Raw genomic sequence first — 23,869 nt, forward strand, 5'->3', positions numbered from 1 at the left:
ATTCTTATTTAAAGATTTTGCTTTGGTTATTCGAGATCCTTTGCATTTCTATATAAATTTTAGAATCCCCTTGTCTGTTTCTTCTAAAAAAGCCAACTGGAATGTTGATTGGAATTGCATTGAATAGATATAGCAGTTGATAATAATACCAACCTAACAATATTGAATCTTTCAATCCACAAATATAGTATTTATCTGTATTTATGTCACATTTAATTTCTCTAATCAGTGTTTTGTTGTTTTTAGTTATAGAAGTCTTGGACATCTTTTGTTAGGTTTATTCCTAGGTATTTAATACTTTTTGCACTACCATAAATAGAATTTTTAAAAATTTAATTTTCTAATATTTTGTTGTTAGTATGTAGAAAATAATTGATTTTTAAAACTATTAATCTTCTATCTTACTACTTTGCTAATAAATTCATTTATGAGTTCTAGCAGTTTCATGAATTCTCTGGAATTTTCTGCATAAACAGTATCATCTACATGTAAAACAGTTATATTTCTGTTCTAATTTTTCTACCTTTTATTTCTTTTTATTGCATTATTTCAGCGGCACTGACCTCTAGTATGATGTTGAATAAGTGATGAAAGTGAGCATTCAGAATACTGATCTTGGGAGAAGATGATTCAGCCTTTTACATTAAGTTTAATATCAGCTGTAGATTTTTTACAGCTATCCTTTATGAGTTTGAGGAAATTCCTACTAATATTAGCTTACTAAGAGATGTTTCAAGGTTTTTTTGTTTTGTTTTTGGTGGGGTTTTTTTTGTTTTTTGTGTTTTTTTTTTTGGGAGAGAGAGAGTGTGAGTGGGGGAGAGGGGCAGAGGAAGAGAGAGAGAATCTTAAGCAGGCTCTATGCTCAGCGCAGAGCTTAACATGGGGCTTGATCCCAGAACCCTGGGATCATGACCTGAGCTGGAATCAAGACACTCAACTGGCTGAGCCACCCAAGTGTCCCTAAGCATTTTTAATTGTAAATGAATGTTTAATTTTGTCATGTGCTTTGCATCTTTTGAGATGACTCATGTGGATTTTTTTTTTCTGTGGACTGTTAATATGTTGAATTATATTGGTGGAGTTTTGAATGTTCAGCCAACCTTGCATTCTTAGGATAAGTCTTACTTGGTCATGATGTATTATTACCCATTTTATTTATTGTTGGATTCATTTCGGTAATGTTTTGTAAGCTTTTTTTTGTATAAAATAAGGATGTTTGTCTGTAATTTTCTTTATTGTAGTACCTTTCTCAGGTTTTTGTTATTAGGGTTATGTTGTTTTCCTCAGACAAGTTGGGTAGTGCTCCCTTCTCCTATTTTTTGAAAATATTTGCATCATTTTGGTATTATTTCTTCCTTGAATGTGTGATAGAATTTATCAGTGAAATATTTTTTTTGGAGAGGATTTTTTTTTAGCATTCAACTTCTTTTATAGATATATGACTACCAAGATTTTCTGTTTTTTCTTGTGTCAATTTTATCACCTATCAGCAATTGACATTTAGTGGCATTCCAACAACACCACACTAAATCCTTTGAAAGGTTCAGAATCTTATAAAAAAATTTTTTTTTTTAATGTTTATTTTTGAGACAGAGAGAGACGGAGCATGAACAGGGGAGGGTCAGAGAGAGAGGGAGACACAGAATCCAAGGCAGGCTCCAGGCTCTGAGCTGTCAGCCCAGAGCCTGATGCGGGGCTTGAACTCACGGATGGTGAGATCATGACCTGAGGTGAAGTTGGATGCTTAACTGACTGAGCCACCCAGGCGCCCCAGGTTCAGAATCTTATCAAGAGAGAGACTATAATGGCTGTGGGCAGATTGTTGGAACTGAAGTGAGGTGAAAGCCAACTAGACATTCACTGGTATTTGGCTGGTATTCATTGGTACTTTGCCAGGTTTTCTAAGAATGACATAATCTTTTCATACCCCCCCTTTTTTTTTCCTGTAAGAAGTTTTTCTCAAACTTTTGAAAGAAAAACATTTTCATGGACTGTCCTTAGCCCAGTGCTGCCTTAAGTCATTTTTGTCATAATGTTATTTAAATATGTATAAACGTAAAATTTATGCTTATAGTTCTGAGACAGCTGTAAACCAAAACAATCACACAAATTCAACCAAAGTTAAACTATAAAACCAACATAAACTCAAATTAACATTAATGTGATAGGAAACCAGATTGGAGACAATATCTTTCTACTTTTATATTAGAAGCAGTGTAGTATGTTAATTTTAAGAGCATAGGCTCTGGAGAAAGACTAAGGTTCAAACTTTGGCTCTACCACTACTTTGTTCAAGTGACTTAGTTTACTTATTCATAAAATGAGGGTAATAATTTAGTTAATTTATTAGGAGTATTACTATAGTTAGGATATTGGTATGTCAAGTCTTAGTGCCTGGAAATTAATAATGTCCAATAAGTATTAGCTGTAATAATAATTAGTTTCATATTACTGAAACCTTAATGATTGGTGTTGGATTTAATAGTAGAATGTCTGACTCTATATTTAATGGGTTTCTGATTTGGCTTTAATAGTATGAATCCTAATATATAGAATGTTTGCTTCCCTAAGTTAACATATAAAGTGTTGATAATAACTTTATAGCTTTGTTTGCAAATTTAGGGTAACCAGATCTCATACTTAACCTAAACTCTGTTAGTCAGGGCTCTTTGAGTTTGTTTTTAATCAAGTGTCACGTGATAACTCCTAAGCCGTGTGCCTAATCCAATCATAGCCCATATGAGATATGGGAAAATACTGTCTGAAGTTATTTTTAATTCTTGAAAATGTAGAAAAAGCATTATTTTTCAGCATAGACCTTATCATCAGACTGTTGAAGGAAATCAGTAGGTTCTTGAAAGGATTTATTTTTAGCACCTTGGAAATACCCTAATTGTCTTATTGATTCTATTTTTATTAAATTTAGAATATATTGCAGCATATTGATAGTTATTCCTTGGCAGCTTGGACTCAATCCATTTAATTACCCTAAATATCAGCTAATTATGCTCTCTTATAACTGTATTGGTTAACATTGGTTGCCTGGCTGAAATGTATTAATAGTGATACTGGAAAAATATTTTCACTTTATCATACTCAAGAAAAGTTTAAGAGCCTCTTCATAAGATTGCTAGTGAATTTCAGAATGTAATAAAAGTGACTTCTGATTACTGTCTATTGATTCTTAAAGGTTATTATTATAGAATTAAGTGGATAAGCTTTTAACCAAATTTGAAATTTTATCTACTTTGTCTTTTATTATAATTTTTTTTCCGGCTTATGGGACCTTCAGTAAAGGTACTTATTTTACTACTGTAGCTTTTACTTATACAGTAAGTTCTTTGGAGTTCTACATGCTTATACAATTTTATGTTTGGATTCTGTCACATTTTTATCTGTTTGAACTGTTACAACGTCCTTAGTCAAATATTGTGCCATAATGTGTTATTTTCTATGAACATATATATTTATTTCAACTCCTTTTTATTTTCTCATTACCCTGTGACACTTAAAGTGGTATATTGCTTCACCATCACATATGCCATTTTCATGACGTCAAATCATGATTGCCTTTCATTTGAAAATTAATGCAAAAGAGAAGTTTTGTATTTATATCTGCTAAAAAGGAAACAGCATGAACGGGTTTCCCAACAAATTGGAAGTTGAGTCATGTCACTTTAGGTGATTATGGACAATAATGTGAGTATAGATGCAAAGGCAATACTCGGATGTAATGTGATTATTTAGATGACTCATGATATGCTTAAAATAATCATATTTTTATAGAATCAAAATAAAACATTTTGGAATAGAATTATAGACTTCCCAAGAATGTATTTGTGGAGTCCAGTCTGAGAAACAATTGTACTGGGGCATGGTGCAGAGAAATTGAAGGATTCTGCTTTGAGGTTCCAAAAACCAGGGATGAATGTTATTTTTTGTGTGTCAGGTAGTAGTTGAGTTCAGCTGTATGTAATTAAATACTCCAACAACAGTGGCTTAAGCAAGGTAAGGGGCTCATCTTTCCTTATGTAATAAAGAGTCCTAGATAGTCCAGAGTTGATGTCATGGCTTTATGATGTCAACAGGGACCCAACCTCCTTCTGGCTATTCTCTCCCATCTTTAAGTTCTTATTCCATGCTCCCATTATGGCCTCTATTGCCATATGGAGCTCCAACCATCATGTCCTTGTTCTAGTCGGGAAGAAAGAGAAGGACAAAGGGCAAAAGAAAAAAAGGCAAAAACTGGACAAGTCTGTTTTTCAGAAGGCTTTCCCAAACCCCACTCAGTGGCTTTTTTTTTTTAACATATTATTGCCCAGAACTGTGTTATATGACAATTCCTATTTCAAGGGAAGCTGGGAAATATGTTTTAGGTAAGCATATTGCTGCCCCTACAAATTGGGACTTTCTGTAAGGAAAATGAGAGAATGGATACTGGGTAGGCAAATAGTCTCTGTCATACCAATTAAATATAGACATTAAGAAACTTAAAAAACAAAAATAAAAAACCTCAGGCCTTCTTGCTTTATATGTGTATGTGTATGTGTGTGTGTGTGTGTGTGTGTGTGTGTGTTTATTTTTGAGAGAGAGAGCGCATGAGCAGGGGAGGGGCAGAGAGAGAGGGGGACAGAGGATCCAAAGTGGGCTCTATGCTGATAGCAGCAAGCCCAGTGCGGGACTTGAACTCAAGAACCGTGAGATCATGACCTGAGCCAAAGTCGTATGCTCGGCCAACTGAGCCACCCAGGCGCCCCTTTCTTTTTTTTTAATTTTGTAATTTTAAGTTCAATATAGTTAATGCAGTTTTATATTAGTGTTAGGTGTACAATATAGTGATTCAGCAATTTTGTACATTACTCAGTGCTCATTGTGTTAATTGTAGCAGTCTTTCTCTTTTCTCTGCATTTTTACTTTAAAGTTATATGAAACAAATAAAAATAAGTCCCTAAATTCCTAAAGTATGAAGGGAACATAAAGATCATCTAGTCCTGACATTTTAGCTTAGAGGTAATCTATGATTTGTTTGAGGCCACAAACTCAGGTTCCAGGACTAGAATTGAAGTTCCCAACTCCTATGCCAATAACTGTTCTTTCCATTTACTGTGCTGCTTCTTAAAATCTGGTTGCTCATGTATTAGTCTTCTGTACACAAGACAGCCGTGGTTTGGTTATACCACCGGCAAGAAAATCCTCTGTTCCCTTCAGTGATTACAATAAAGTGATAGGAGGAAATTTCTTGTTTCTTATTTGAGGGTCTTTGAAAAAAGATTTTTTTAAATGTTTATTTATTTAGAGAAAGAGCTTGAGAAAGGGAGGGGCAGAGAAAGAGGTAGTGAGAAGCCTGATATGGGACTTGAACTCACAAACTGTGAGATCATGACCTGAGCCAAAATCAAGAATCATATGCTTAACTGACTGAGCCACCCAGGCACCCCTTTATTTGAGGGTCTTATGTGTTCACTTTGTTAGTGTTGATGGCACTGCCAGCATTTATATATTTATTCATTCATTCACTCATCATTAATAGTAGATTATAAATTCTCAAAAGCAGGACCATATCGTATTAATCCCCAAGTAGGCCCTCATTGATGAATGCAAAATTATAGCTCCTGTCCTCAAGTAATTCTCAGTCATGTTTGGGAAACAGACAAGAATGTCAATGATAACAGTACAGAGATAACTCAGGAGATGATAGATGCACAAGTGAAAAGAATTTGAATACATTTTTGAGGCTGAAAGAAGTTCTGGAAAGACTTCAACAGGAGGTGGTCTCAAGTTCAGTTTTGAAAGGATTTTCCAGATGAATAAAGAAGAGGGCTGCATATCAAGACAAAGAACAAATTTTTAGAGGCCTAGTGGAGGGTGAGAAACTTTAGCGAAGAGGAGACCATAAAAAATGTGGGGAAATCCCATACTAGTAGGAAATGAGGTTTGAGAGGTTGGCTGTGGTCCTGACCACATCACAGAGGCCTCATAACATGTGAAAGGTTTCACTTTACCTAACTCTACTGATGAGGTGCCATGGAGATTCAAATGTGCCCTTTTGTATGACCACCTGACATTATAGTTAGACCTTGGTACTTCAGTGCAGAGCCCACCTACACTGAGGCACCACTTGTTACAGCTACAGATGAACAGGACCGACTAACCACACATCAAGATCCTTGTTCCTTCTTCTCCACGCCCCTCATCCCAGTTCTCCCCAGGATCTCCCTTTTACTTGACCTTTCTAGTCACATGCAGACTCCACGTGCCCCATTTTACTCTTGCCCATCATCTTGTCCTCACTCTTACCCAGCCAAGGACTCATAACAAGTGATTCTTTCTGAAGTCTGTCCAATAAAGAATAGTTTATTCCTATTTAGTAGTTGGTTATCCTAGGGTGCCCAGGAGGCTCAGATGGTGGAACACACCAGACCCATCTTTTACCTCTAAATTGTGACATGAAAGGCAGTATTTCAGGAATTTCAGACAGCAAGGAGGCAGAAAGCCTGTTCCGAAGATTTGGTTAGAGTCCCGGCACCTGGCCCACCCATCCTTGCTTCTGATCTACAGACTGCCTGCAACCCAGATCCCAGCAGGTGCACTCTAGTGGCTCTCCTCCCAGTCCATTCTCCTTTCTCTATTAGACTTTTCTTCTGCACTTCAGTGCTTGGTTCTTTCCTTGGACTCTTAGTTGCATCATTGCTTTCTGGTGCCCAACAGAGGATTGACTTCCCTTCTGTAACTCATCCTAGAATGGATCTCAGCCTTTGTTGGTTCTGCCTTCAGTAATGAAGTTTCTGATGGCAGAGTGTAAAGTCGGAAGTGCATTTTCTTGGTTAATACAAATAATGCATACATTTTACTCTTAAGGGGCTGACTAAGCCTCTTTTTGTGACTTTGGAAGTAAAATGTACCATGACAAACCTCACCTCTTTTTTATTGCTTGTTTTTTTTTTCTTTCCCACATTTTTTCTTATGCAGATATTACTTTTTATGTAGATATTATAACATTGAAGGAAACGGACAAAAATCTTCTTGTTTCACAGCCATAAGGCATCAACTGTTTTTTACTTTTCCCTGTATTCTCTTCCAGTCCCTGCCCATGTGCAGCAATATTAACTAGATAAAGTTTTGAAGTGCATTTCTTTTTTATGCCACATGATCATAGTTCAAGGATATTGAAATGATGGAGATACGGGAATATCTTGGGTAATAATGGCTTCTTATTTTGATTATTTCCCTTTAGGAAAGACACTGCTGATCCTGTAACATGGAGGATTGCCTTCATACCTCATCTGAGAATCTGTCCAAATTGGTCAGCTGGGCCCACAGCCATGGGACCATTTGCAGCCTCATTCCAAACCTGAAACACTTGCTTTCAGAAGGTTCCCATGGGAACCTCACAGCAATGTGGGGCTGTAGTGCTGGCCATGCTTATCACTGGCCATTGACAGCTACTTGCAGAGCTGGGTCCCAAGAAAGGGTCTGTTTCCAGGATAACAGAAGTTTTAACTCTGATAGTCCCAGTATAATCGGAGTGCCCTCTGAGACACAAACTAGCCCTGTTGAAAGGTACCCTGGGAGACCAGTGAAAGCGAAGCTAGACTGTAATCGGACCAGAGACTCTTGTGACTTCTCTTATTGCAGTGAGCCCTCTGAACTGGATGAAGCTGTTGAAGAATATGAAGATGAAAACACCCTGTTTGACATGGTTTGTGAGTCTTCTGTTACAGATGAGGATAGTGACTTTGAACCCCAAACCCAAAGGCCTCAAACCATTGCTCGAAAAAGGCCTGGAATAGTTCCATCTTCTCTCCATTCCAGCTCCCAAGCTCAAATGGTTGATGAATGCAGCAATGATGTCATCATTAAGAAAATCAAACAAGAGATTCCCGAGGATTATTACATTGTGGCGAATGCAGAGCTGACTGGAGGGGTAGACGGACCAGCCCTGTCATTGACACAGATGGCAAAACCCAAGCCTCAGAGTCATGCTGGTCCCTCTTGTATAGGGTCTGCTAAGCTGATTCCCCATGTAACATCTGCCATCAGCACAGAGCTGGACCCACATGGTGTGTCTGCATCCCCCTCTGTGATGTCCAGACCGATCGTCCAGAAGACTGCCAGGGTATCTCTGGCTTCACCAAACAGAGGACCTCCCAGTGCCCATGGCACAAACCAGCAGGTGGCCATGCAGATGCCTGTGAGCACTTCCCATCCTAATAAACAGATCAGCATCCCTTTGTCTGCCCTGCAACTGCCTGGACAAGATGACCAAATTGCTTCTGAAGAGTTCCTGCCCCATCTGCCCAGCCAGGTCTCCTCTTGTGAGGTAGCTCTTTCTCCCTCAGTTAACACAGAGCCAGAAGTGAGCTCCAGTCAGCAGCAGCCCCCAGTTGCTCCAACCATAACCACTGAGGCCACAGCACAGTGCATACCAGGTATGGCACATGAGGCGACAGAGAGTCCCTCATCCATGTACGTCAGAGAATTCTGCGCCGTCAACACTTATGAAACCATTGGCTCAGTTTGCTAGAATTCCGGCCTTTATTATTCTCAGAAAGATAGAAATAATGAAATATATGACATCCAGGTGTTACTCTAAAGGAAATTCATCTGAATTAAGGCCATCCATCCAGTCAGTGTACCTCAGGGCTGAGAGGACAGCTGTAGGATTGTGCTGTTGATATTGCATGGCTAGATTTAAGGTTTGTATCTGATCTTAAGCTGAACTTCATATAGCAGAGTTATCTTTGAAAAAAAATTTGTCTCCTATCAGTATCAAAGTATTTGATTGCTGTTTGAAGCCAAAAATGATGTTGGGTTAGACAAATAATGACAATAGAACTGGTGCTTTTCCTTTATTATTTGTCTGAACCATCTTGGCATTTCTATTCATTTTAGTTGGTGTGGCAGTTTAGAACAAGGTTTTTAAAAAGCAATAAATAATTCTAGAAGAAATATTTTATCTTTTATCTCATAATTTAAAATAACTTGCATTCCTGGAATACATGGGCCTAACTCAGCGGATGAGAGGGGAGGGAAATAATCATGTGAGGTCTCTGTTATTCTGATATTCTGATATTCTGTAATTCTCATGTTCAGTTCTTATTTAATCTGGGATAGTATTATATAAAGGGGGCTTGGGTGTCGCGTGTTTGGATCCATTATTCAAATCTAATAGGCCAGAAGTAGAAACATGGATAAGGATGACAGATATGTAGAACAGAGAGTAGAGAAAGCAGAAATTTGTGGCACATTTTGGTTTCATTTTAAATCCTCTCAAGGAAGTCCTGTATTTTGGGAAAAGTTTCCTAGAATCCTGTGGTACCTGTGCCTTTACCCAATTTATGATTTTCCTGCGATAGCCCTGGTGTTATTAATAAAATACACAATGAAAATATTCATATCCTGACTAAGAATTATGCTTTTCAGTTTATTCATTTTTCCTTCTTTTTAAAGTAACAGCTTTATCAAGATATAATTCACATACCATAAAATATACTCTTTTAAAAGTATACAGTCCAATGGCTTCAGGTATATTTACAGAGTTGTGCAGCCATTACCACTATATAATTCAAAACCCTGTCATCACCCCAGAAAGGAGCCCATACTTATCAGCAGTCTCTCTTTCCCTCCTCCCAACCCATCAACCACTAATCTACTTTATGTCTCTGTGGATTTGTCTTTTGTGCTCATTTCATGTAAATGGAATCATATCGTGTGGCCTTTTGTGACTGCCTTCTTGCACTTAGCTACTTTTTTAAATGTTAATTTATGTTGTAGCATGTATCAGGATTTCTTTTTGTTACCAAATAGTACTTCATTATATGGATATACCTTATTTTGTTTTCCTATTCATCAGCTGGTGGGCATTTAGGTTGTTTTTATTTTGGGGCTGTCATGAGTAATACTGTTAATAACATTCATATACAAGTTTTTGTGTGGACATATAATTTCATTTCACTTGGGCAACTACCTAGAAGTGTAATTGCTGGGTGTATGATAACTCTATGCTTAATTTTTTGAGGAACTGCCAAACTGTTTTCCCAAGTACCTCTGCCATTTTACAATCGCCAACAATGTTAAAAGGTTCCTGTTCCTTAATGTGCTCACCAGTACTTGTTATTTTCCATTAAAAAAAATTCATCCTATTAGATGCATGAAATAGTATCTCATGATGGTTTTGATTTCCATTATCCTAATGACTAATGGTGTTAATTGAACTTTTAAAAGTTTTACTTCAATCATTTAATAACAATATGGTCTTTGGCTAATCCTGGCATAATTTAGACACGTTATTTTGTACTAGGTAGGAAATCTGACTCTTGATACATATAGGATATAAGTAGTAGTACTTTTTCACTTAAATAAATAGTTGTATCTAGTTTATTTGTGTCCCCTCCCCCCCTTTTTTAATATAAATTAGGAGACTTGGCCTGACAGAGTTTTCTGCATTCCCACTTAATTTATATTTGAGGGTAGAATTCAGAAATGTATTTTGCACAGTGGTCCAGTATACCAAAACAGCTTAGTAAGACTGTTGTATTACATATCCTTCCGTGAACTTACCCAGCATCCTTCAGCTAATGTACCACAGCTTAGTAATTGTATTATCCCCTCCACTAACTTACCCCAGATTTTCTTGTATCTGCCTAGTGGATAAGGAATGAGACATCAAGGCTCTTTACTAAATAAAATATGAATATCCTATTATATAATTGTTTTTGAAAAGAAATTCAGCCTATTTGAAAAAAATATTTTATTCTATTTATTTTTATATAGATTACATTCTCTTAGGCTTTTTTCTTTTCTTAATGAAATTGTGTTTTTTTATAATAGCTATAAAAGCAGGTATGGCCAAGTACAGCACATAATGAATACAATTGTAAACTGTGATTTAGCTTTACTCTAGCAAGGAGAATTGGTTTGGCTTGGAATTGAACCTTTAAGAAAAACAGTATAAAGAACTGGTAATGGGACTTTCCTAAGGAATCATTTTGATGTTTTTTTGATCCGTTGTTCTTTGGAAGGATATTATATTGCTAAGATATCATTAGCTAAAGAAACACTATTTGTACTGGAAACATCACTGGAACAAATAATCTGATTGACATTTTTCTTTTGTGAACGTTACGTAGACTTAAATTTACCATTGTTCTATAGAGCCCAATTAGGCTCTGTGCTCTAACACTTTTATTTACTTGTTTTGCATATTTATTGCAGTGGGTAGTCTTTATTCTAAACATAGATTTTTTTTAAATTTAGAGTTCAGCACATCCAAATGTATGCGAATGATTATGTACAGATGGACCTTACTCAGTTAATATATAAAGTGTACTTGGGACTAAGCAAAGAAGAAAGCTTTTGAAAAGAACTTGCTGTAAGCAAAATCAGGTACTCTTCTTAAGAAAACAGATGTTGTATAAGCTGGAGTTCTTATCAGATCATTGTAGAAATGCTGCATATCTTTGAATAATATTTTTAAAATAAATAATCTGACAGATGACTATTGAGTCAACCAAAAACAAAGAGAAATTGTTTCATTTTATTTAGTTTTACTGATGCTATTTAAATTGTATTCTCCTAGTGTAAAGTCATCCTTATTTATGTTCAAAATTAAACAACCAAAGTGATAAAATGTTAATCAAGGTATGGATAAAATTATTTTCATACCAACCCTGTTATACTGTTCAACCCAAATCTTAGCAAACAGTAATGAGGAAAGAGGACATATATTATTAAAAGAATTATTAACTATCTCCCAGTGGCTTAGATTCCATTACATTTTGAGGTTTTTAAATGTAAATTTGGGGCATTTGTTATAAATTTAAATCTCTATTGCATTGTGAGTTGGGTTTTTATGTGCATATTTCTCAAATACACACACATACACACGACTTACTTTATGATTTTGTACAAGGACCCCTTTTATTAATCAGCTTTTTCCCCAGAAGTTTTATAGTAGCAAGCGATCAACTTTTTCTTATCGGATTTATAATATATGTGTGTTTTTCTCTTGAAAATACACATCTTGGAGCACATGGTGGCTCAGTTGGTTAGGCTTCTGGCTCTTGATTTCAGCTCAGGTCATGATATCACATTTCCTGAGTTTGGGCCCTGCGTTAGGCTCTGTGCTGACAGTTTGGAGCCTGCTTGGGATTCTTTGTCCCTCTCTCTGTCTCTGTCTCTGTCTCTGTCTCTGTCTCTCTCTCTCTGCCTCTCTGCTCCTCCCCTGCTCACTCCTTCTCTCAAAAATAAAGAAATAAACATTAAAAGAAAGAAAATACACATCTTTAGTTTTTTCTAATAAATCGTATGTTCTATATATATATCGGAAATATTAACTTAGTCTATTTTTTTTTTAAGTTTTTATTTATTTTGAGAGAGAGCACACAAGTGGGGGGTGGGGCGCAGAGAGAGAAAGAGAGAGAGAATCCCAAGCAGGCTCCACACTATTAGCATAGAGCCTGATGCGGGGCTTGAATTCACGAACTGCGAGATTGTGACCTGAGCCAGAACTAAGAGTTGGAGGCTTAACTGACTGAGTCACCTAGGCACCTCTCTCATAGTCTATTTTGTACATTGGAAATACATTTCTCTCTTTACTGTTAAAGTAATTTTGGTGTAATTAAAGTAAGTTTGTTGATGGCATTTTTTAAGATGGATTTTCTTAATTTTTATGAAGGTTAATCTTTTTAGCCTTTATTTAGCTATCATCTTTTCTGCCTTTGGTTATTTTGCTAAGGATGTCCTTTGCCTCCCTTGAGTCAGATAACTACCTGTATTTTACTCTGGTTCTTTTTTGGTCCCCCGCAACCCCATCCTGTCTCCTTTGTTTTTTTTACCTTTAACTCTGCAGTTAGAATATATTTTGGATTGGAACCTCACTTTATTATTTTTGCAGTTAGATGTTTCAGCATCATTCATTAAATAATTCCTGTTTATATATCACATTTTTGCTTATAATTGGGTCTGTTTGTAGATTTTCAATTCTGTTGTTGTTGATCTCTTTTTCTTCTAATTTTTTATTATTTGAGTATATCTTTTTTTTTTTTAAGATTTTTTTTTTTTTAAGTAATCTCTGCACCCAACACAGTGCTTGGACTTAAAACCCTGAGATCAGTAGTCACTCACTCCACCAACTGAACTAGCTAGGTTCCCCACTATTTGATTATATCTTACACAAAACAAAATGCATTCATAGAAAAAGAAGAGTATAATTTAAAGTATTTAATAGAATAGAATAGAATAGAATAGTATAATTTAAAGTATTTAATAGAATTTAGTAAGTTTTTTGTTTCTTAGATTTTTTTTTTTTGGGTGGGGAGAGAGATCATGAGTGGGGGAGAGGGACAGAGGGAGAAAGAGAACCCCAAGCAGACTCCACGCTCAGCGTGGAACCCAGCTCGGGCCCTGATCCCATGACCCTGGGATCATGACCTGAGCCAAAACCAAGAGTCCAACGCTTAACTGAGTGAGCCACCTAGTGCCCCAAGTTTAGTAAGCTTTTAAAATTGATTAAGTCATATATTCTAGTTATTTGGTCTGTGTTTACATGCATAAACAGTGATTTTTCTTGTCAAAAACAAAAAACCTGAGTTAAAATAAGTTAAAAGAGAATAAATTGCTTTATAGTCCAAGGACATATCTTGAAACAAGCTTTTATGCAATGGTCAAATGATGTCTAGTTTCTTTCTTGCTATTTCTCACCCTTAGCTTCCTTGGTATTAGCTCTACCTGTAGATATTTGATTCCTGCATTGTCCCTAAGGTGATTGCCAAGTGCTGCTAAGATTGATGTCTTGCCTTTGTCACAGCATTCCCCTAACCCCTGAATCAGTCTTTGGAGCATCATGCCCCCAACAGGAAATGGTATTGAGGCCAGTTCTACACAAACCACATAGCTAAGTGTGGAGGTTAGATGGGGGTATTCTTCCAAGGACATTCATTCTAGGTTCTAATCTTGAAAGGGGCAGCAAACCAGTAGGTGAGTAAGTAGGTACTTACTACTATTTGTGTGTATTTTTGTTTTTGTTTTGAGCACTTAAAGTTTTTTAATTTTGTTTATTTATTTATTTTTAATGTTTATTTTTGAGAGAGAGCTGAGCTGTCAGCACGGAGCCCAATGTGGGGCTTGAACTCTCACAAACTGCAAGATCGCGACCTGAGGCAAAGTAGGACGCTTAACTGACTGAGCCACCCAGGTGCCCTTGAGCACTTAAGTTTTTTTTGATGTGAGCAGATAGGAGGAGATGTTTATATATGTCATTCAAGGACAGGATATACTAGAACAGTGTTCTAACATAAGGGGTAGAAACATATATGAATATGTATGCTTGTGTGTGTCTGTATATGCATATGTATACATACATATCCATGATATTATATATATTTTCTTATTCCACAAGAAATATATGCCTCTTTTTGCAAGATAGGACAAGACTAAATATGTTTTCTTAGCCACACCCTTTTCTGTGCCTTCCTGCAGGAAAACCTGAGACATAAATTCTGAAAGATAAGGGAGGAAGAGTAAAAATTCAGGCTCAGTTTTATGCCATCATTTCCCTCCTTATCACAGGATGCTTATCTGAGGATTGATAAGTCAGGCAGTCCTGGGCATTGAGATAGTAGAGCCTGGCCATTCAGAGTTTGGAATCAGACATGCCTAGCTCGATTCTCACCCCTACCTCCTGCTGGCCTTGTGAAATTAGCTGTCATTTCATTTTCCTGAGACTGTTTTCTCATTTGTAAAGTAATAATAGTGCCTGTCTTATAGGATTGTTTGAGGACCAAATGCAAAAATATAGGTTAAAGAGAATACCTGACATATAATAAACACTCAGCAAATAAGTTTCTATCATTACTAATATTTTTATTTTCATTATCATCACCATTGTTGCCATTATTAGGCTGTGCTCAATACTCTTTAAGTAATGAGGTAGATTCCGATGTTATGCAATTACATCCATTCATCTTCTAAAAAATGTTCCATGGACCAGTATTACCAGCATCAGCTGGAAGCTTAGAAGAAGTGCAGAATCTCTGGTCCTACCCCAGACCTAAAGAATCAAAATTTGCATTTTAATAAGATCTCCACATAACCTGTATGCACATTGAAGCTTAAGAAGCAGTGATCTAGGGAATGCAGGACCCATATTATGGGGCACATTGTTATTCCATCCAGCCACCCAGTAACTGAACACTCTTGCTGTGTGAGAGAATTCCCTCTGTGCATCTGCATTTCCCCATTGGAGAGGCCAAAAACTTGGTTCCAAGTTTGTATTTCAATGAGGGCACAGTCTTGTGACCTTGGGCTTTGTCAGTCAGATGCACTCACACCAGACTCCAATTAGAAGTACCTAGACAGATACTATATGTTTTCACTCTTAGGTGGATCCTGAGAAACTTAACAGAAACCCATGGGGGAGGGGAAGGGAAAAAAAAAAAAAGAGGTTAGAGTGGGAGAGAGCCAAAGCATAAGAGACTCTTAAAAACTGAGAACAAACTGAGGGTTGATGGGGGGTGGGTGATGGGTATTGAGGAGGGCACCTTTTGGGATGAGCACTGGGTGTTGTATGGAAACCAATTTGACAATAAACTTCATATATTGAAAAAAAAAAAGTACTTAGAAGAATCTATTTTGCAAATGCAAATCTTGCCATTTCTAGAGGTAGCAGAAGCAGCATCCCTGCAGTGGTTTCAGCCTTAGAGGCCCGTTGTTGGAGTTTGGTGGCTTCATGACATCTACCAGAGCAAATCTGTGTTGGGTCAGAGAGTTTTTTGTGGATTCCTGCAAACCTGATTTACTGGTATTCTAGGAAACTCTGTGGCCCTTATTAAATTCTTTTCTGCCGAACCTCACTAGATTGGGCTTTCATTGTTCTAAACAAAGAATCTGGAGGCATATAACCTCTAAACCTAGGAAATGTTGCATGAAAAATAAAATAATTTTCTTTTTGTCACTAGGTTTGTATTTTCAGCTAAAATTAATGGCATCCCTTTGGTAAGTAACCACTGATACCAGGATGGCCTGTATCGTATGATATCTTGTTGTACAAATTGTACAAACAATCAATAGGATGGTGAGGGTAGGGATAGCTTCTCCTCACACTAAATCTTCCCTTCCTTACCAGTGGGAGTTTTTGCTGGAATGTGTCCCTTGTTGGGAAGTGGTTGGAAGCACAGGTTAACATATTCCCTGAACCTAGAATGGCAGAAGGAGGTACTTAGTACTTTTGCTTTCAGCTATGGACTTTATTTAAAAGGGCAGTTCTGGGAAATGAGAGAAATCCCAGTTGGAACTTCTTACCATTATGTTAAATATTGGTTGAAAGTTAATTTTGAGTTATTAGTTTTTTCTTAGGTGTACCTTTTTCCACACTAATTCACATGATACTATTTTCTGAAATGATCTATTTCTTAAGTTGATACCTCTGACAAAGGGATTGAATAGCAAAATCACCTGGAGGTAGCCCAAATAAGGAGGATTAAGAAAATCTGGGCATTGACTTTTTTTTTTAATTGCCTCATATATTTCATTTATTCCTTCTTCCATTTCTTTCTCTCCTTGTATAATTTTGCCCTTGAGTTGCCATTGGTAGTAGTGGTAATGTCAAAAGTTTTGTAAGATCTGGTGAAGAGGAGTAAGCTTTATTTCATTAGGTCTTTGAGAAGAAAGTTAATGAACTAGATACATATCTAATTTATTGTGTTCTCCACACAGTACCCTTCTCTCCAGTCCCAGTGCCTTGCAAGTAGCATGAGTGTGGTCATTATATTAGTAATTTCTTGACCTCAAGTATATAACTTAGGGAAAAATTATGTACCTGGGTACAGGAGTTTCTGGGGCTCACTGCTTGATGCTAGCAACATCATCTAAGAAGCAAGAGCCTTGTTTCATTCCTCTCTTCACCTAATTGGACAGTGGACTGCATGTCCACAGGAAGAGAGGGCAAGTCAAAACATTGATGAAATTATAGGCCTCTAATGTGTTACTGAATACTGTGAACCTTTTCAGATCTGTACCATCAGCCTCCCTTCCCTTAGCCTGTTAGAGGCCACGTTCCACCCCTCTCCTGAGTATCACAGTCTGATTGTTTCTCCACTTGAATATCACCAGCTCTCTATTTTCCTACTTGAGTGTCATAGGATCACTTCTCCTCTACCTAGGTGTTGGAAAGCCCTTCCTCCCCAGCTGATGAAAGGGCAGTTCTCAGAGTGGAGTGGTGGGGGTTGTCTTAGGTTTTATCACGCATAGTAGAAAGCTTATAATAATGAGTTTTAAGGATCTGGGGATGGTGGTCTTTAGCTCCTGGCTGGTAAGCACTCCCCTCCTTCCTTCCTGCAGTGTAGTTCTTTGAAAAGAGAAAAGACTTGGTTTTAAATTAGTAATTTCTAGTTTTATTTTCTACACTGGCAATAGGGGAGATATGTGTGGGGATCATTCTGTTAAAAAAAATGACAGTATTTTCATGTCTTTTCAAAGTATTTAGGTTTTTACAAAGACAGTTTTACTAAGGCAGAAAACTCGTTATAACTTACAGTATATAACTTACATACATCTTATTATAAAGCTATAATAATTAAAATGGAATGATCTGACATAAAGATAGACAAGTAGAGCAGTAGAACAAGATAGAGAGCCTAGAAACCCACCTACACATAAATAGGAACTGTATGTGAAAGAGATGGCATCTCAGATTAGTGGGAAAAGGGTGGACCAGTCAGTGAATAGTATGTGGAACAAAATAAAATTGGGTCCTCACCTTACATCAGACATGAAAATAAATTTCATTTAAAGATCTAAATGTGGAATTATAAACTTAAAACTGTCTAAAGGAAATCCTGCAAAATAGCCTTGATGTTAGGAAGAATTTTTAAAACATGGCACAAAAAAGACACAAACCATAAAGGAAAAGATTGGAAATGCTAACAGCTTTAAGGTAAAAGTCTTAAAGTAAAAGTCTTGGCTGACACAAGGGATATCATAAACAAAGTTAAAAGATAAGCAACCATCTGTGAGATGAGTTTAATGCGCATAACCAAAAATATTCATACAGATAATATATAGAAAGAACTGCCACAAATCAGTAGGAAAAAGGTCAAATAATCCAGTAGGGAAATGAAAAAAGGAATTGAAGCACTTCTAATAAGAGGCAACCCATTTAGTTAGTAAACATGAAAAATGCTCAACCTCACTGGTAATCAAAGGGACACAAGACAACAACGAGGTACAGAAAGGCAAAAATTATTAACTATCTGAAGTGTTGTTGAAAGTGTGGAAAAATGGGAACATGGTTGTGGGAATATAAATTAGTACAACCATTTTGGAGAACAGTTTGTAATATTTAATAAAATTAAAGGATATGCATAGCATCCAACCTAGGAATTCAATATCTAGGTATTTGCCCTAGAGAAATATCCATAGATAGAGAGACAAAGAGAAGGAGGGAGGGATGGATGTACAGGAGTGTACATTGCAACTTTGTGATAACAAGTTAAAAAAAATGTTTGACAATGTCAGTGTCTATCAAGAGAGAAATTATATATATAATTTTTTTTTTTTTGACTATTACTTATTTTTGAGAGAGACACAGACAGAATGCGAGTGGGTTGGGACAGAGAGAGAGGGAGGCACAGAATCTGAAGCAGGCTGCAGGTTCCGAGCTGTCAGCACAGAGCCCAATGAGGGGCTCAAACTCACGAGCTGTGAGATAATGACCCAAGCTGAAGTTGGATGCTCAACCGATGAGCCACCCAGGCGCCCCTAAATTATATTTTTCAATGGAATATGTGCATCAGTCAGATCTACATTTACTAATGTAGATAAATCTTGAAGATACAGTTGCAGAATAATAGAGTACCATACCTTTTTTAAAAAACCGAAATACCAAAATATATTGTTCTTATGCACAGCCCCTCACATACAATTAATTATGAAACATGAAAGGAGATACCACAAATGATAATGGTTGCCTTTGAGGAGGAAGGGGGATGGGAAATGAACTATATCTGTAACATTTTCTTTTAAAAACATGTAAAAAATATGACAAAATAATAACGTATTAAATCTGAATGACAGGAACATGAATTGTGTTACATAAGAGGCAACACAGGTGCAGTGCTTAATTATGGATATCCAGACACACAACTGCCTGGATTCATATTCCAGCCCTGCCACTCCTTTTCTGGGTGAGTTTAGCAAGTTAGTTAACTTCTCTGTGGTTTCATTTTTTCATCTGTAAAATGAAGAAAATAACATATTTATTCTATAGGGTTGATACAAGGATTCCATTAATCTATACAAAGCCCTCTGATTCAAGGTCAGCGTACTTTAGCATTATTCTGTATACTTTTCTGTATATTTCAAACGTGGTTACTTTTTTTAAATCATGGTTACTTTTTTAAAAAAATGTTTATTTATTTATTTTGAGAGAGAGAGCATGAGTAGGGAAGGGACAGAAAGTGAGGGAGAGAGAGAATCCCAAGCAGGCTCCATGCCGTTAGCGCGGAGCCCAACACGGAGCTCCGTCTCCTGAACTAAGAGATCACGACCTGAGTCAAAATCAAGAGTTGGACACTTAACCAGTTGAGCCAACAGGCACCTCTAAAACATGATTACTTTTTGTTGGTTTATTTTTATTATTATTATTTTTTAATGTTTATTTTTGAGATAGACAGAGCATCAGTCGGGGAGGGGCAGCAAAGCAGGCTCCAGGCTCTGAGCTGTCAGCACAGAGCCTGATGCGGGGCTTGAACCACAAGATCACGACCTGAGCTGAAGTTGGCCACTAAACCAACTGAGCCACCCAGGTGCCCCAAACCCCCAAACATGATTATTTTTTAATACAGAGAAAGACGGATACCATATGTTTTCACTCCTATGTGGATCCTGAGAAACTTAACAGAAACCCATGGGGGAGGGGAAGAAGAAAAAAAAAAGTTAGAGATGGAGGGAGGCAAACCATAAGAGACTCTTAAAAACTGAGAATAAACTGAGGGTTGATGGGGGGTGGGAGGGAGGAGTGGGTGGGTGATGGGTATTGAGGAGGGCACCTGTTGGGATGAGCACTGGGTGTTGTATGGAAACCAACTTGACAATAAATTTCATATTAAAAACATTTTTTAAAAATAAATATAGATTATGAAAATAAGTAAAATTGTGGAATATTTATGAGATGAAGGCATTACGACATTGTTATTACTGAATATAGAAGGGTTTTTTTGTGTGTGTAAGAAAGCAAATTTTACTTAACATTATCTTCTGGTGTACTTGTTTATAGACAAAGAATTTGGGGATTATTCTTACAAATTTCAACACTGTGGCTTCCCTCCTATGATTATAATGGGACGCTGTCATGGGGAATTTTTTTAACTTCCTCTGCTATAATATGTAAAAAACAACCAAAAAATACCCCCAAATGTTCTCTATTATCTATTAGCACTTTTATTTCCAAAATAATACTGCCTGAGTTCCATGAAGAAAGAGGTTGTTTCCATTATTTTACTGATGAGAAATGAGGCACAAAGAAACTAGGTGATTTGCTTAGTTACAGTGGGAGAAACTTGGTCTCGTGCTTGTTAACTTCTTAGTTAACATTGAGTCACTGCTATGTACCTACCTCTGCTTGTCTTGGTATAGGTATAGCCTAAACTTCCAAATGCTCCTTCTTCTCCTTTTTTCATTTTCAGGTCATGCCTATCACTTACCCAAAGTTTAGACTGCCAGAGTACATCTTAAAGATATGATTTATTTTCTCTGAGAATCATTTCTGAAAGGACCCAGGGTTTAAATAGAAGGATTCAGGAAGACACGAGACATGTGTTTTAGTCTCTTTTTCTGCTAAGCATCTGGCCAAGTCACTTGCACTTGAATTTATCAAACATTTTTTTAAGATCAACTATATGACAGAAGTGATGAAAATACAAAGATGAATGTCAGATTCCCAAGCCCCACAATAGCATTGTTTAGAGAAGGAGGCCAATAAAGCAACAACTTCAATTCCAAGTGTATAGAAAGAGGTATATGAAATGTAGTGGAACACACATGAGGAGCAGTTTACTCAGCCTTACGGTACACAGGAAAGAGTATTTCAGGTAAACAGAACAAATGAGCAGACATTCAGGCATAAACATTTTGCAGATTACTTAGGGAAGCATGGATTTGAGTGTGGCCGAGAAGTAATTTCCAAGGGGTCAGGAGAGTTGCTGCTGGAGGTTGGAGCCTCCCATGAAGGGCTGTACCTGTGATGTCACGAATGTCCTACATGCAGAGCAGAGGGGCATAATTCATTGTCTTAGAAGATCATACTGATAGCAGTGGTAAAGTAGAGACTGGGACACAAGAGCTGTTTTATAGGGTGTTACAGTGATTCCAATGGGAGATGACAGTAAAGTGCTCATGAGACAATAATACAGACATTGGAGAGGAGGAGAGAGACAGAGGTTGGTGCTTCAGGAGTTAAAAAGTACAGACCTTGATTACTCTGAGTATTTGGCCTCTTGAGATCTCTGTTGCTACCCTCATATTCTCTCTCTGAAGGCACAGCACTATTTTGGGTAACACCAAAAGGTTTTCAGAACCCAAATATCTATAGTGAAGGCATAATTCTCTGAGAGTAGGGTAAAACAGTGTTTGGAGTTCTGAAGCATGCTGTGACATTCATTTCATTCATTCATTTGACAAATATCCATTGGAAGGCTACAAATTGCCAAGTTCAATTTGGGTACCACTAGTACACCAACATTCAGGACGAAAACACGGTTCCCTTTGTCATACTGCCTACAGTCTAATGGGAGAGAGACATATACTTGCCCTCTCAAAACATCCTCAATTAAGAGAAAAAAGTTGAAAATATTTTCTGAACCAAGATGCTATTCAAGTTTAAATGACTTTGTAAGATTAAATCAGTTGCCTTTAGATAATACATTTATGAAGGCTGTTTCTAGGATGATATGTGGTTAAATGAACAATTAAGCCACTATGGTAAGTGAAAGGTGAGTTTTAGCTGGAAATTAAAAGTGCAGAGGCTACAGACAACCCATTCCACATCATTTATTTGAAATACTTTATACTTAGCGAAACATAACATGAGCCTAGTTATATTAAAATTGTAATATTGCTTATTTTTGCAATCAACTAGTGACCTATCTTTAAGAATTAAAAATATAATTATTTACTAGTTTTTCAAAAGACAAAATAAAAAATCAACGTAATTGCTTTCTATTGTGCAAATGCATAATGTTCTGAGAAATACTTTTATCAGCTTTTCTCTAGTGCTTACACATACTTTTAAAATGTCATTTGTCTTAATATTTCACAAGAAAATCTTCCCAATTGGCTTTTTATTTCTCTAAACTAAAGGCACTTTTTATTATATCAATGAAATAAGAGCTCTATTATTTATTTAATGTTCATCCAGATATAACTGAGACTTCCAAATATGCAAAATGTACCCAAATACAGCAGACTAGCAAATAACTATAAACCTCAGCATGTAATTTCCTTTCAGTGAATTTAGATTTGACTAAGGCTGCTAGGAAGTTCAGAATCAAAGAGGCATAGATCTTGTTTTTCTAGTCTTTGTATCCATTCCTTGTAGTCTAAAGAGATGAAATAATGTATGACTTCTCAGCAGAGAGGTCAGTGTCAGAACACTGAAGTCTTTGCTTCAGTGTCCCGAGATTGAAACATCTTCCTTATTTGTTTTCCTCAGGGAAGCAGCAGGCTTCGACCTCTCCTTACAGATTTTGCTGCCTGACCATCTTGGGTCTCAACAGGTATGGGCAGAGTGCAGGTGATCCCCTGCATCGTAGGCCCAGCAATAACTTCTCTTTCAGTCTAGATCTCATTTATGTAACTGATGGCTTGTGTTCCCAAGAGTGTATTAGAACCACAAGAAGTACATATATATAATGTAGTAAAAGCAATAAATTATGCTTACATGGCTACAAGGTGATTTTAAACTTTATTTTAGTTGAGAAGAGTGATCAAATTTATCATCAAGTAAATCTGATTTAATGATTGATATGCCTTAGTTAGCTTATTTGTCTTCAGTTATGATACACATAGCTGAATCTTCAGTATGCCCTAATAGCTGCAGGATTGCTTTTTTAGGCAAAACAATTTTCTTACCTTTTTCAATTTTCTGCATTCTTATCAAGGTAATACATGTACGTGGCAATCAGTAAGATAATATTGTTTAACATTAACAGTCTCTCACCTCAAAGCTCATCACCTCATAAATCCCATTCTTCAAGAGAAACTTCATTTGAGCCAATTCTATTTTCAGTTCTTTCCAAATTCTAAACAAATTGTTTATACTTCTGTCTCTTGATTATCAGCTTGAGAAAATCTCTACAGACTCCTTATTACAAATGATGAGAATTTAACTCATTTCCATTAACCTTTCAGTCTTTTATTTTTAGGCAATTAAAATACGCAAATACCCAATAGAAGAATAAAAATAATGAAAAAGGAAATAAATAGGCTTACTCAACCTAAGACTGAAGATACTAGTGTCTCTGTCCTTCCTTCAGCTGTTCTCATCTCCCTTCTAACCATCTTCTTAACCTGACAAAGTTGTCAATATTTTTTCATCATCTTTGGTGGCCATAACTGAGTCTTTTCCTGCTTTATCCTTAAGTTGACTCTTCAACATTAAAAACCAATAGTACCATTTATGTTATTTTGACAGTGTAAAAACTATTCATAGTTATTAGTGTTCTAAACTTGAATCTCTTTTCATCCTGATGAATTTCACCACCTCTGGGACACTGAAAAGAGGATGTTCCTAAGGGTTCTTGTATGGATAAATGACCTAACCAATGAAAAGGACTTACTTAAGTATGTCCCCATATTATTATTAGTACTGTATTTG

The 23,869-nt window shown here is 36.7% G+C and overlaps 1 protein-coding gene across 4 annotated transcripts in view; it reads left to right on the forward strand.

Moving 5' to 3' along the window:
• Nucleotides 1-23,869, forward strand: part of KIAA1958 (KIAA1958 ortholog) — a 158,831-nt gene that overhangs the window by 62,212 nt on the left and 72,750 nt on the right. For all 4 annotated transcript variants that reach the window (XM_053908187.1, XM_053908186.1, XM_053908184.1 and 1 more), the window contains exon 2: nucleotides 7,235-8,429. In XM_053908187.1, coding sequence (XP_053764162.1) covers nucleotides 7,259-8,429 — 1,171 coding nt within the window. In that variant the 5' untranslated portion in view covers nucleotides 7,235-7,258. The remainder of the gene's footprint in view (nucleotides 1-7,234; nucleotides 8,430-23,869) is intronic.

The sequence above is a fragment of the Panthera pardus genome, unplaced genomic scaffold (genome assembly GCF_024362965.1).
Source record: "Panthera pardus isolate Hobbes unplaced genomic scaffold, ASM2436296v1 HiC_scaffold_20, whole genome shotgun sequence".
NCBI classification, from domain to species: Eukaryota; Metazoa; Chordata; class Mammalia; order Carnivora; family Felidae; genus Panthera; species Panthera pardus.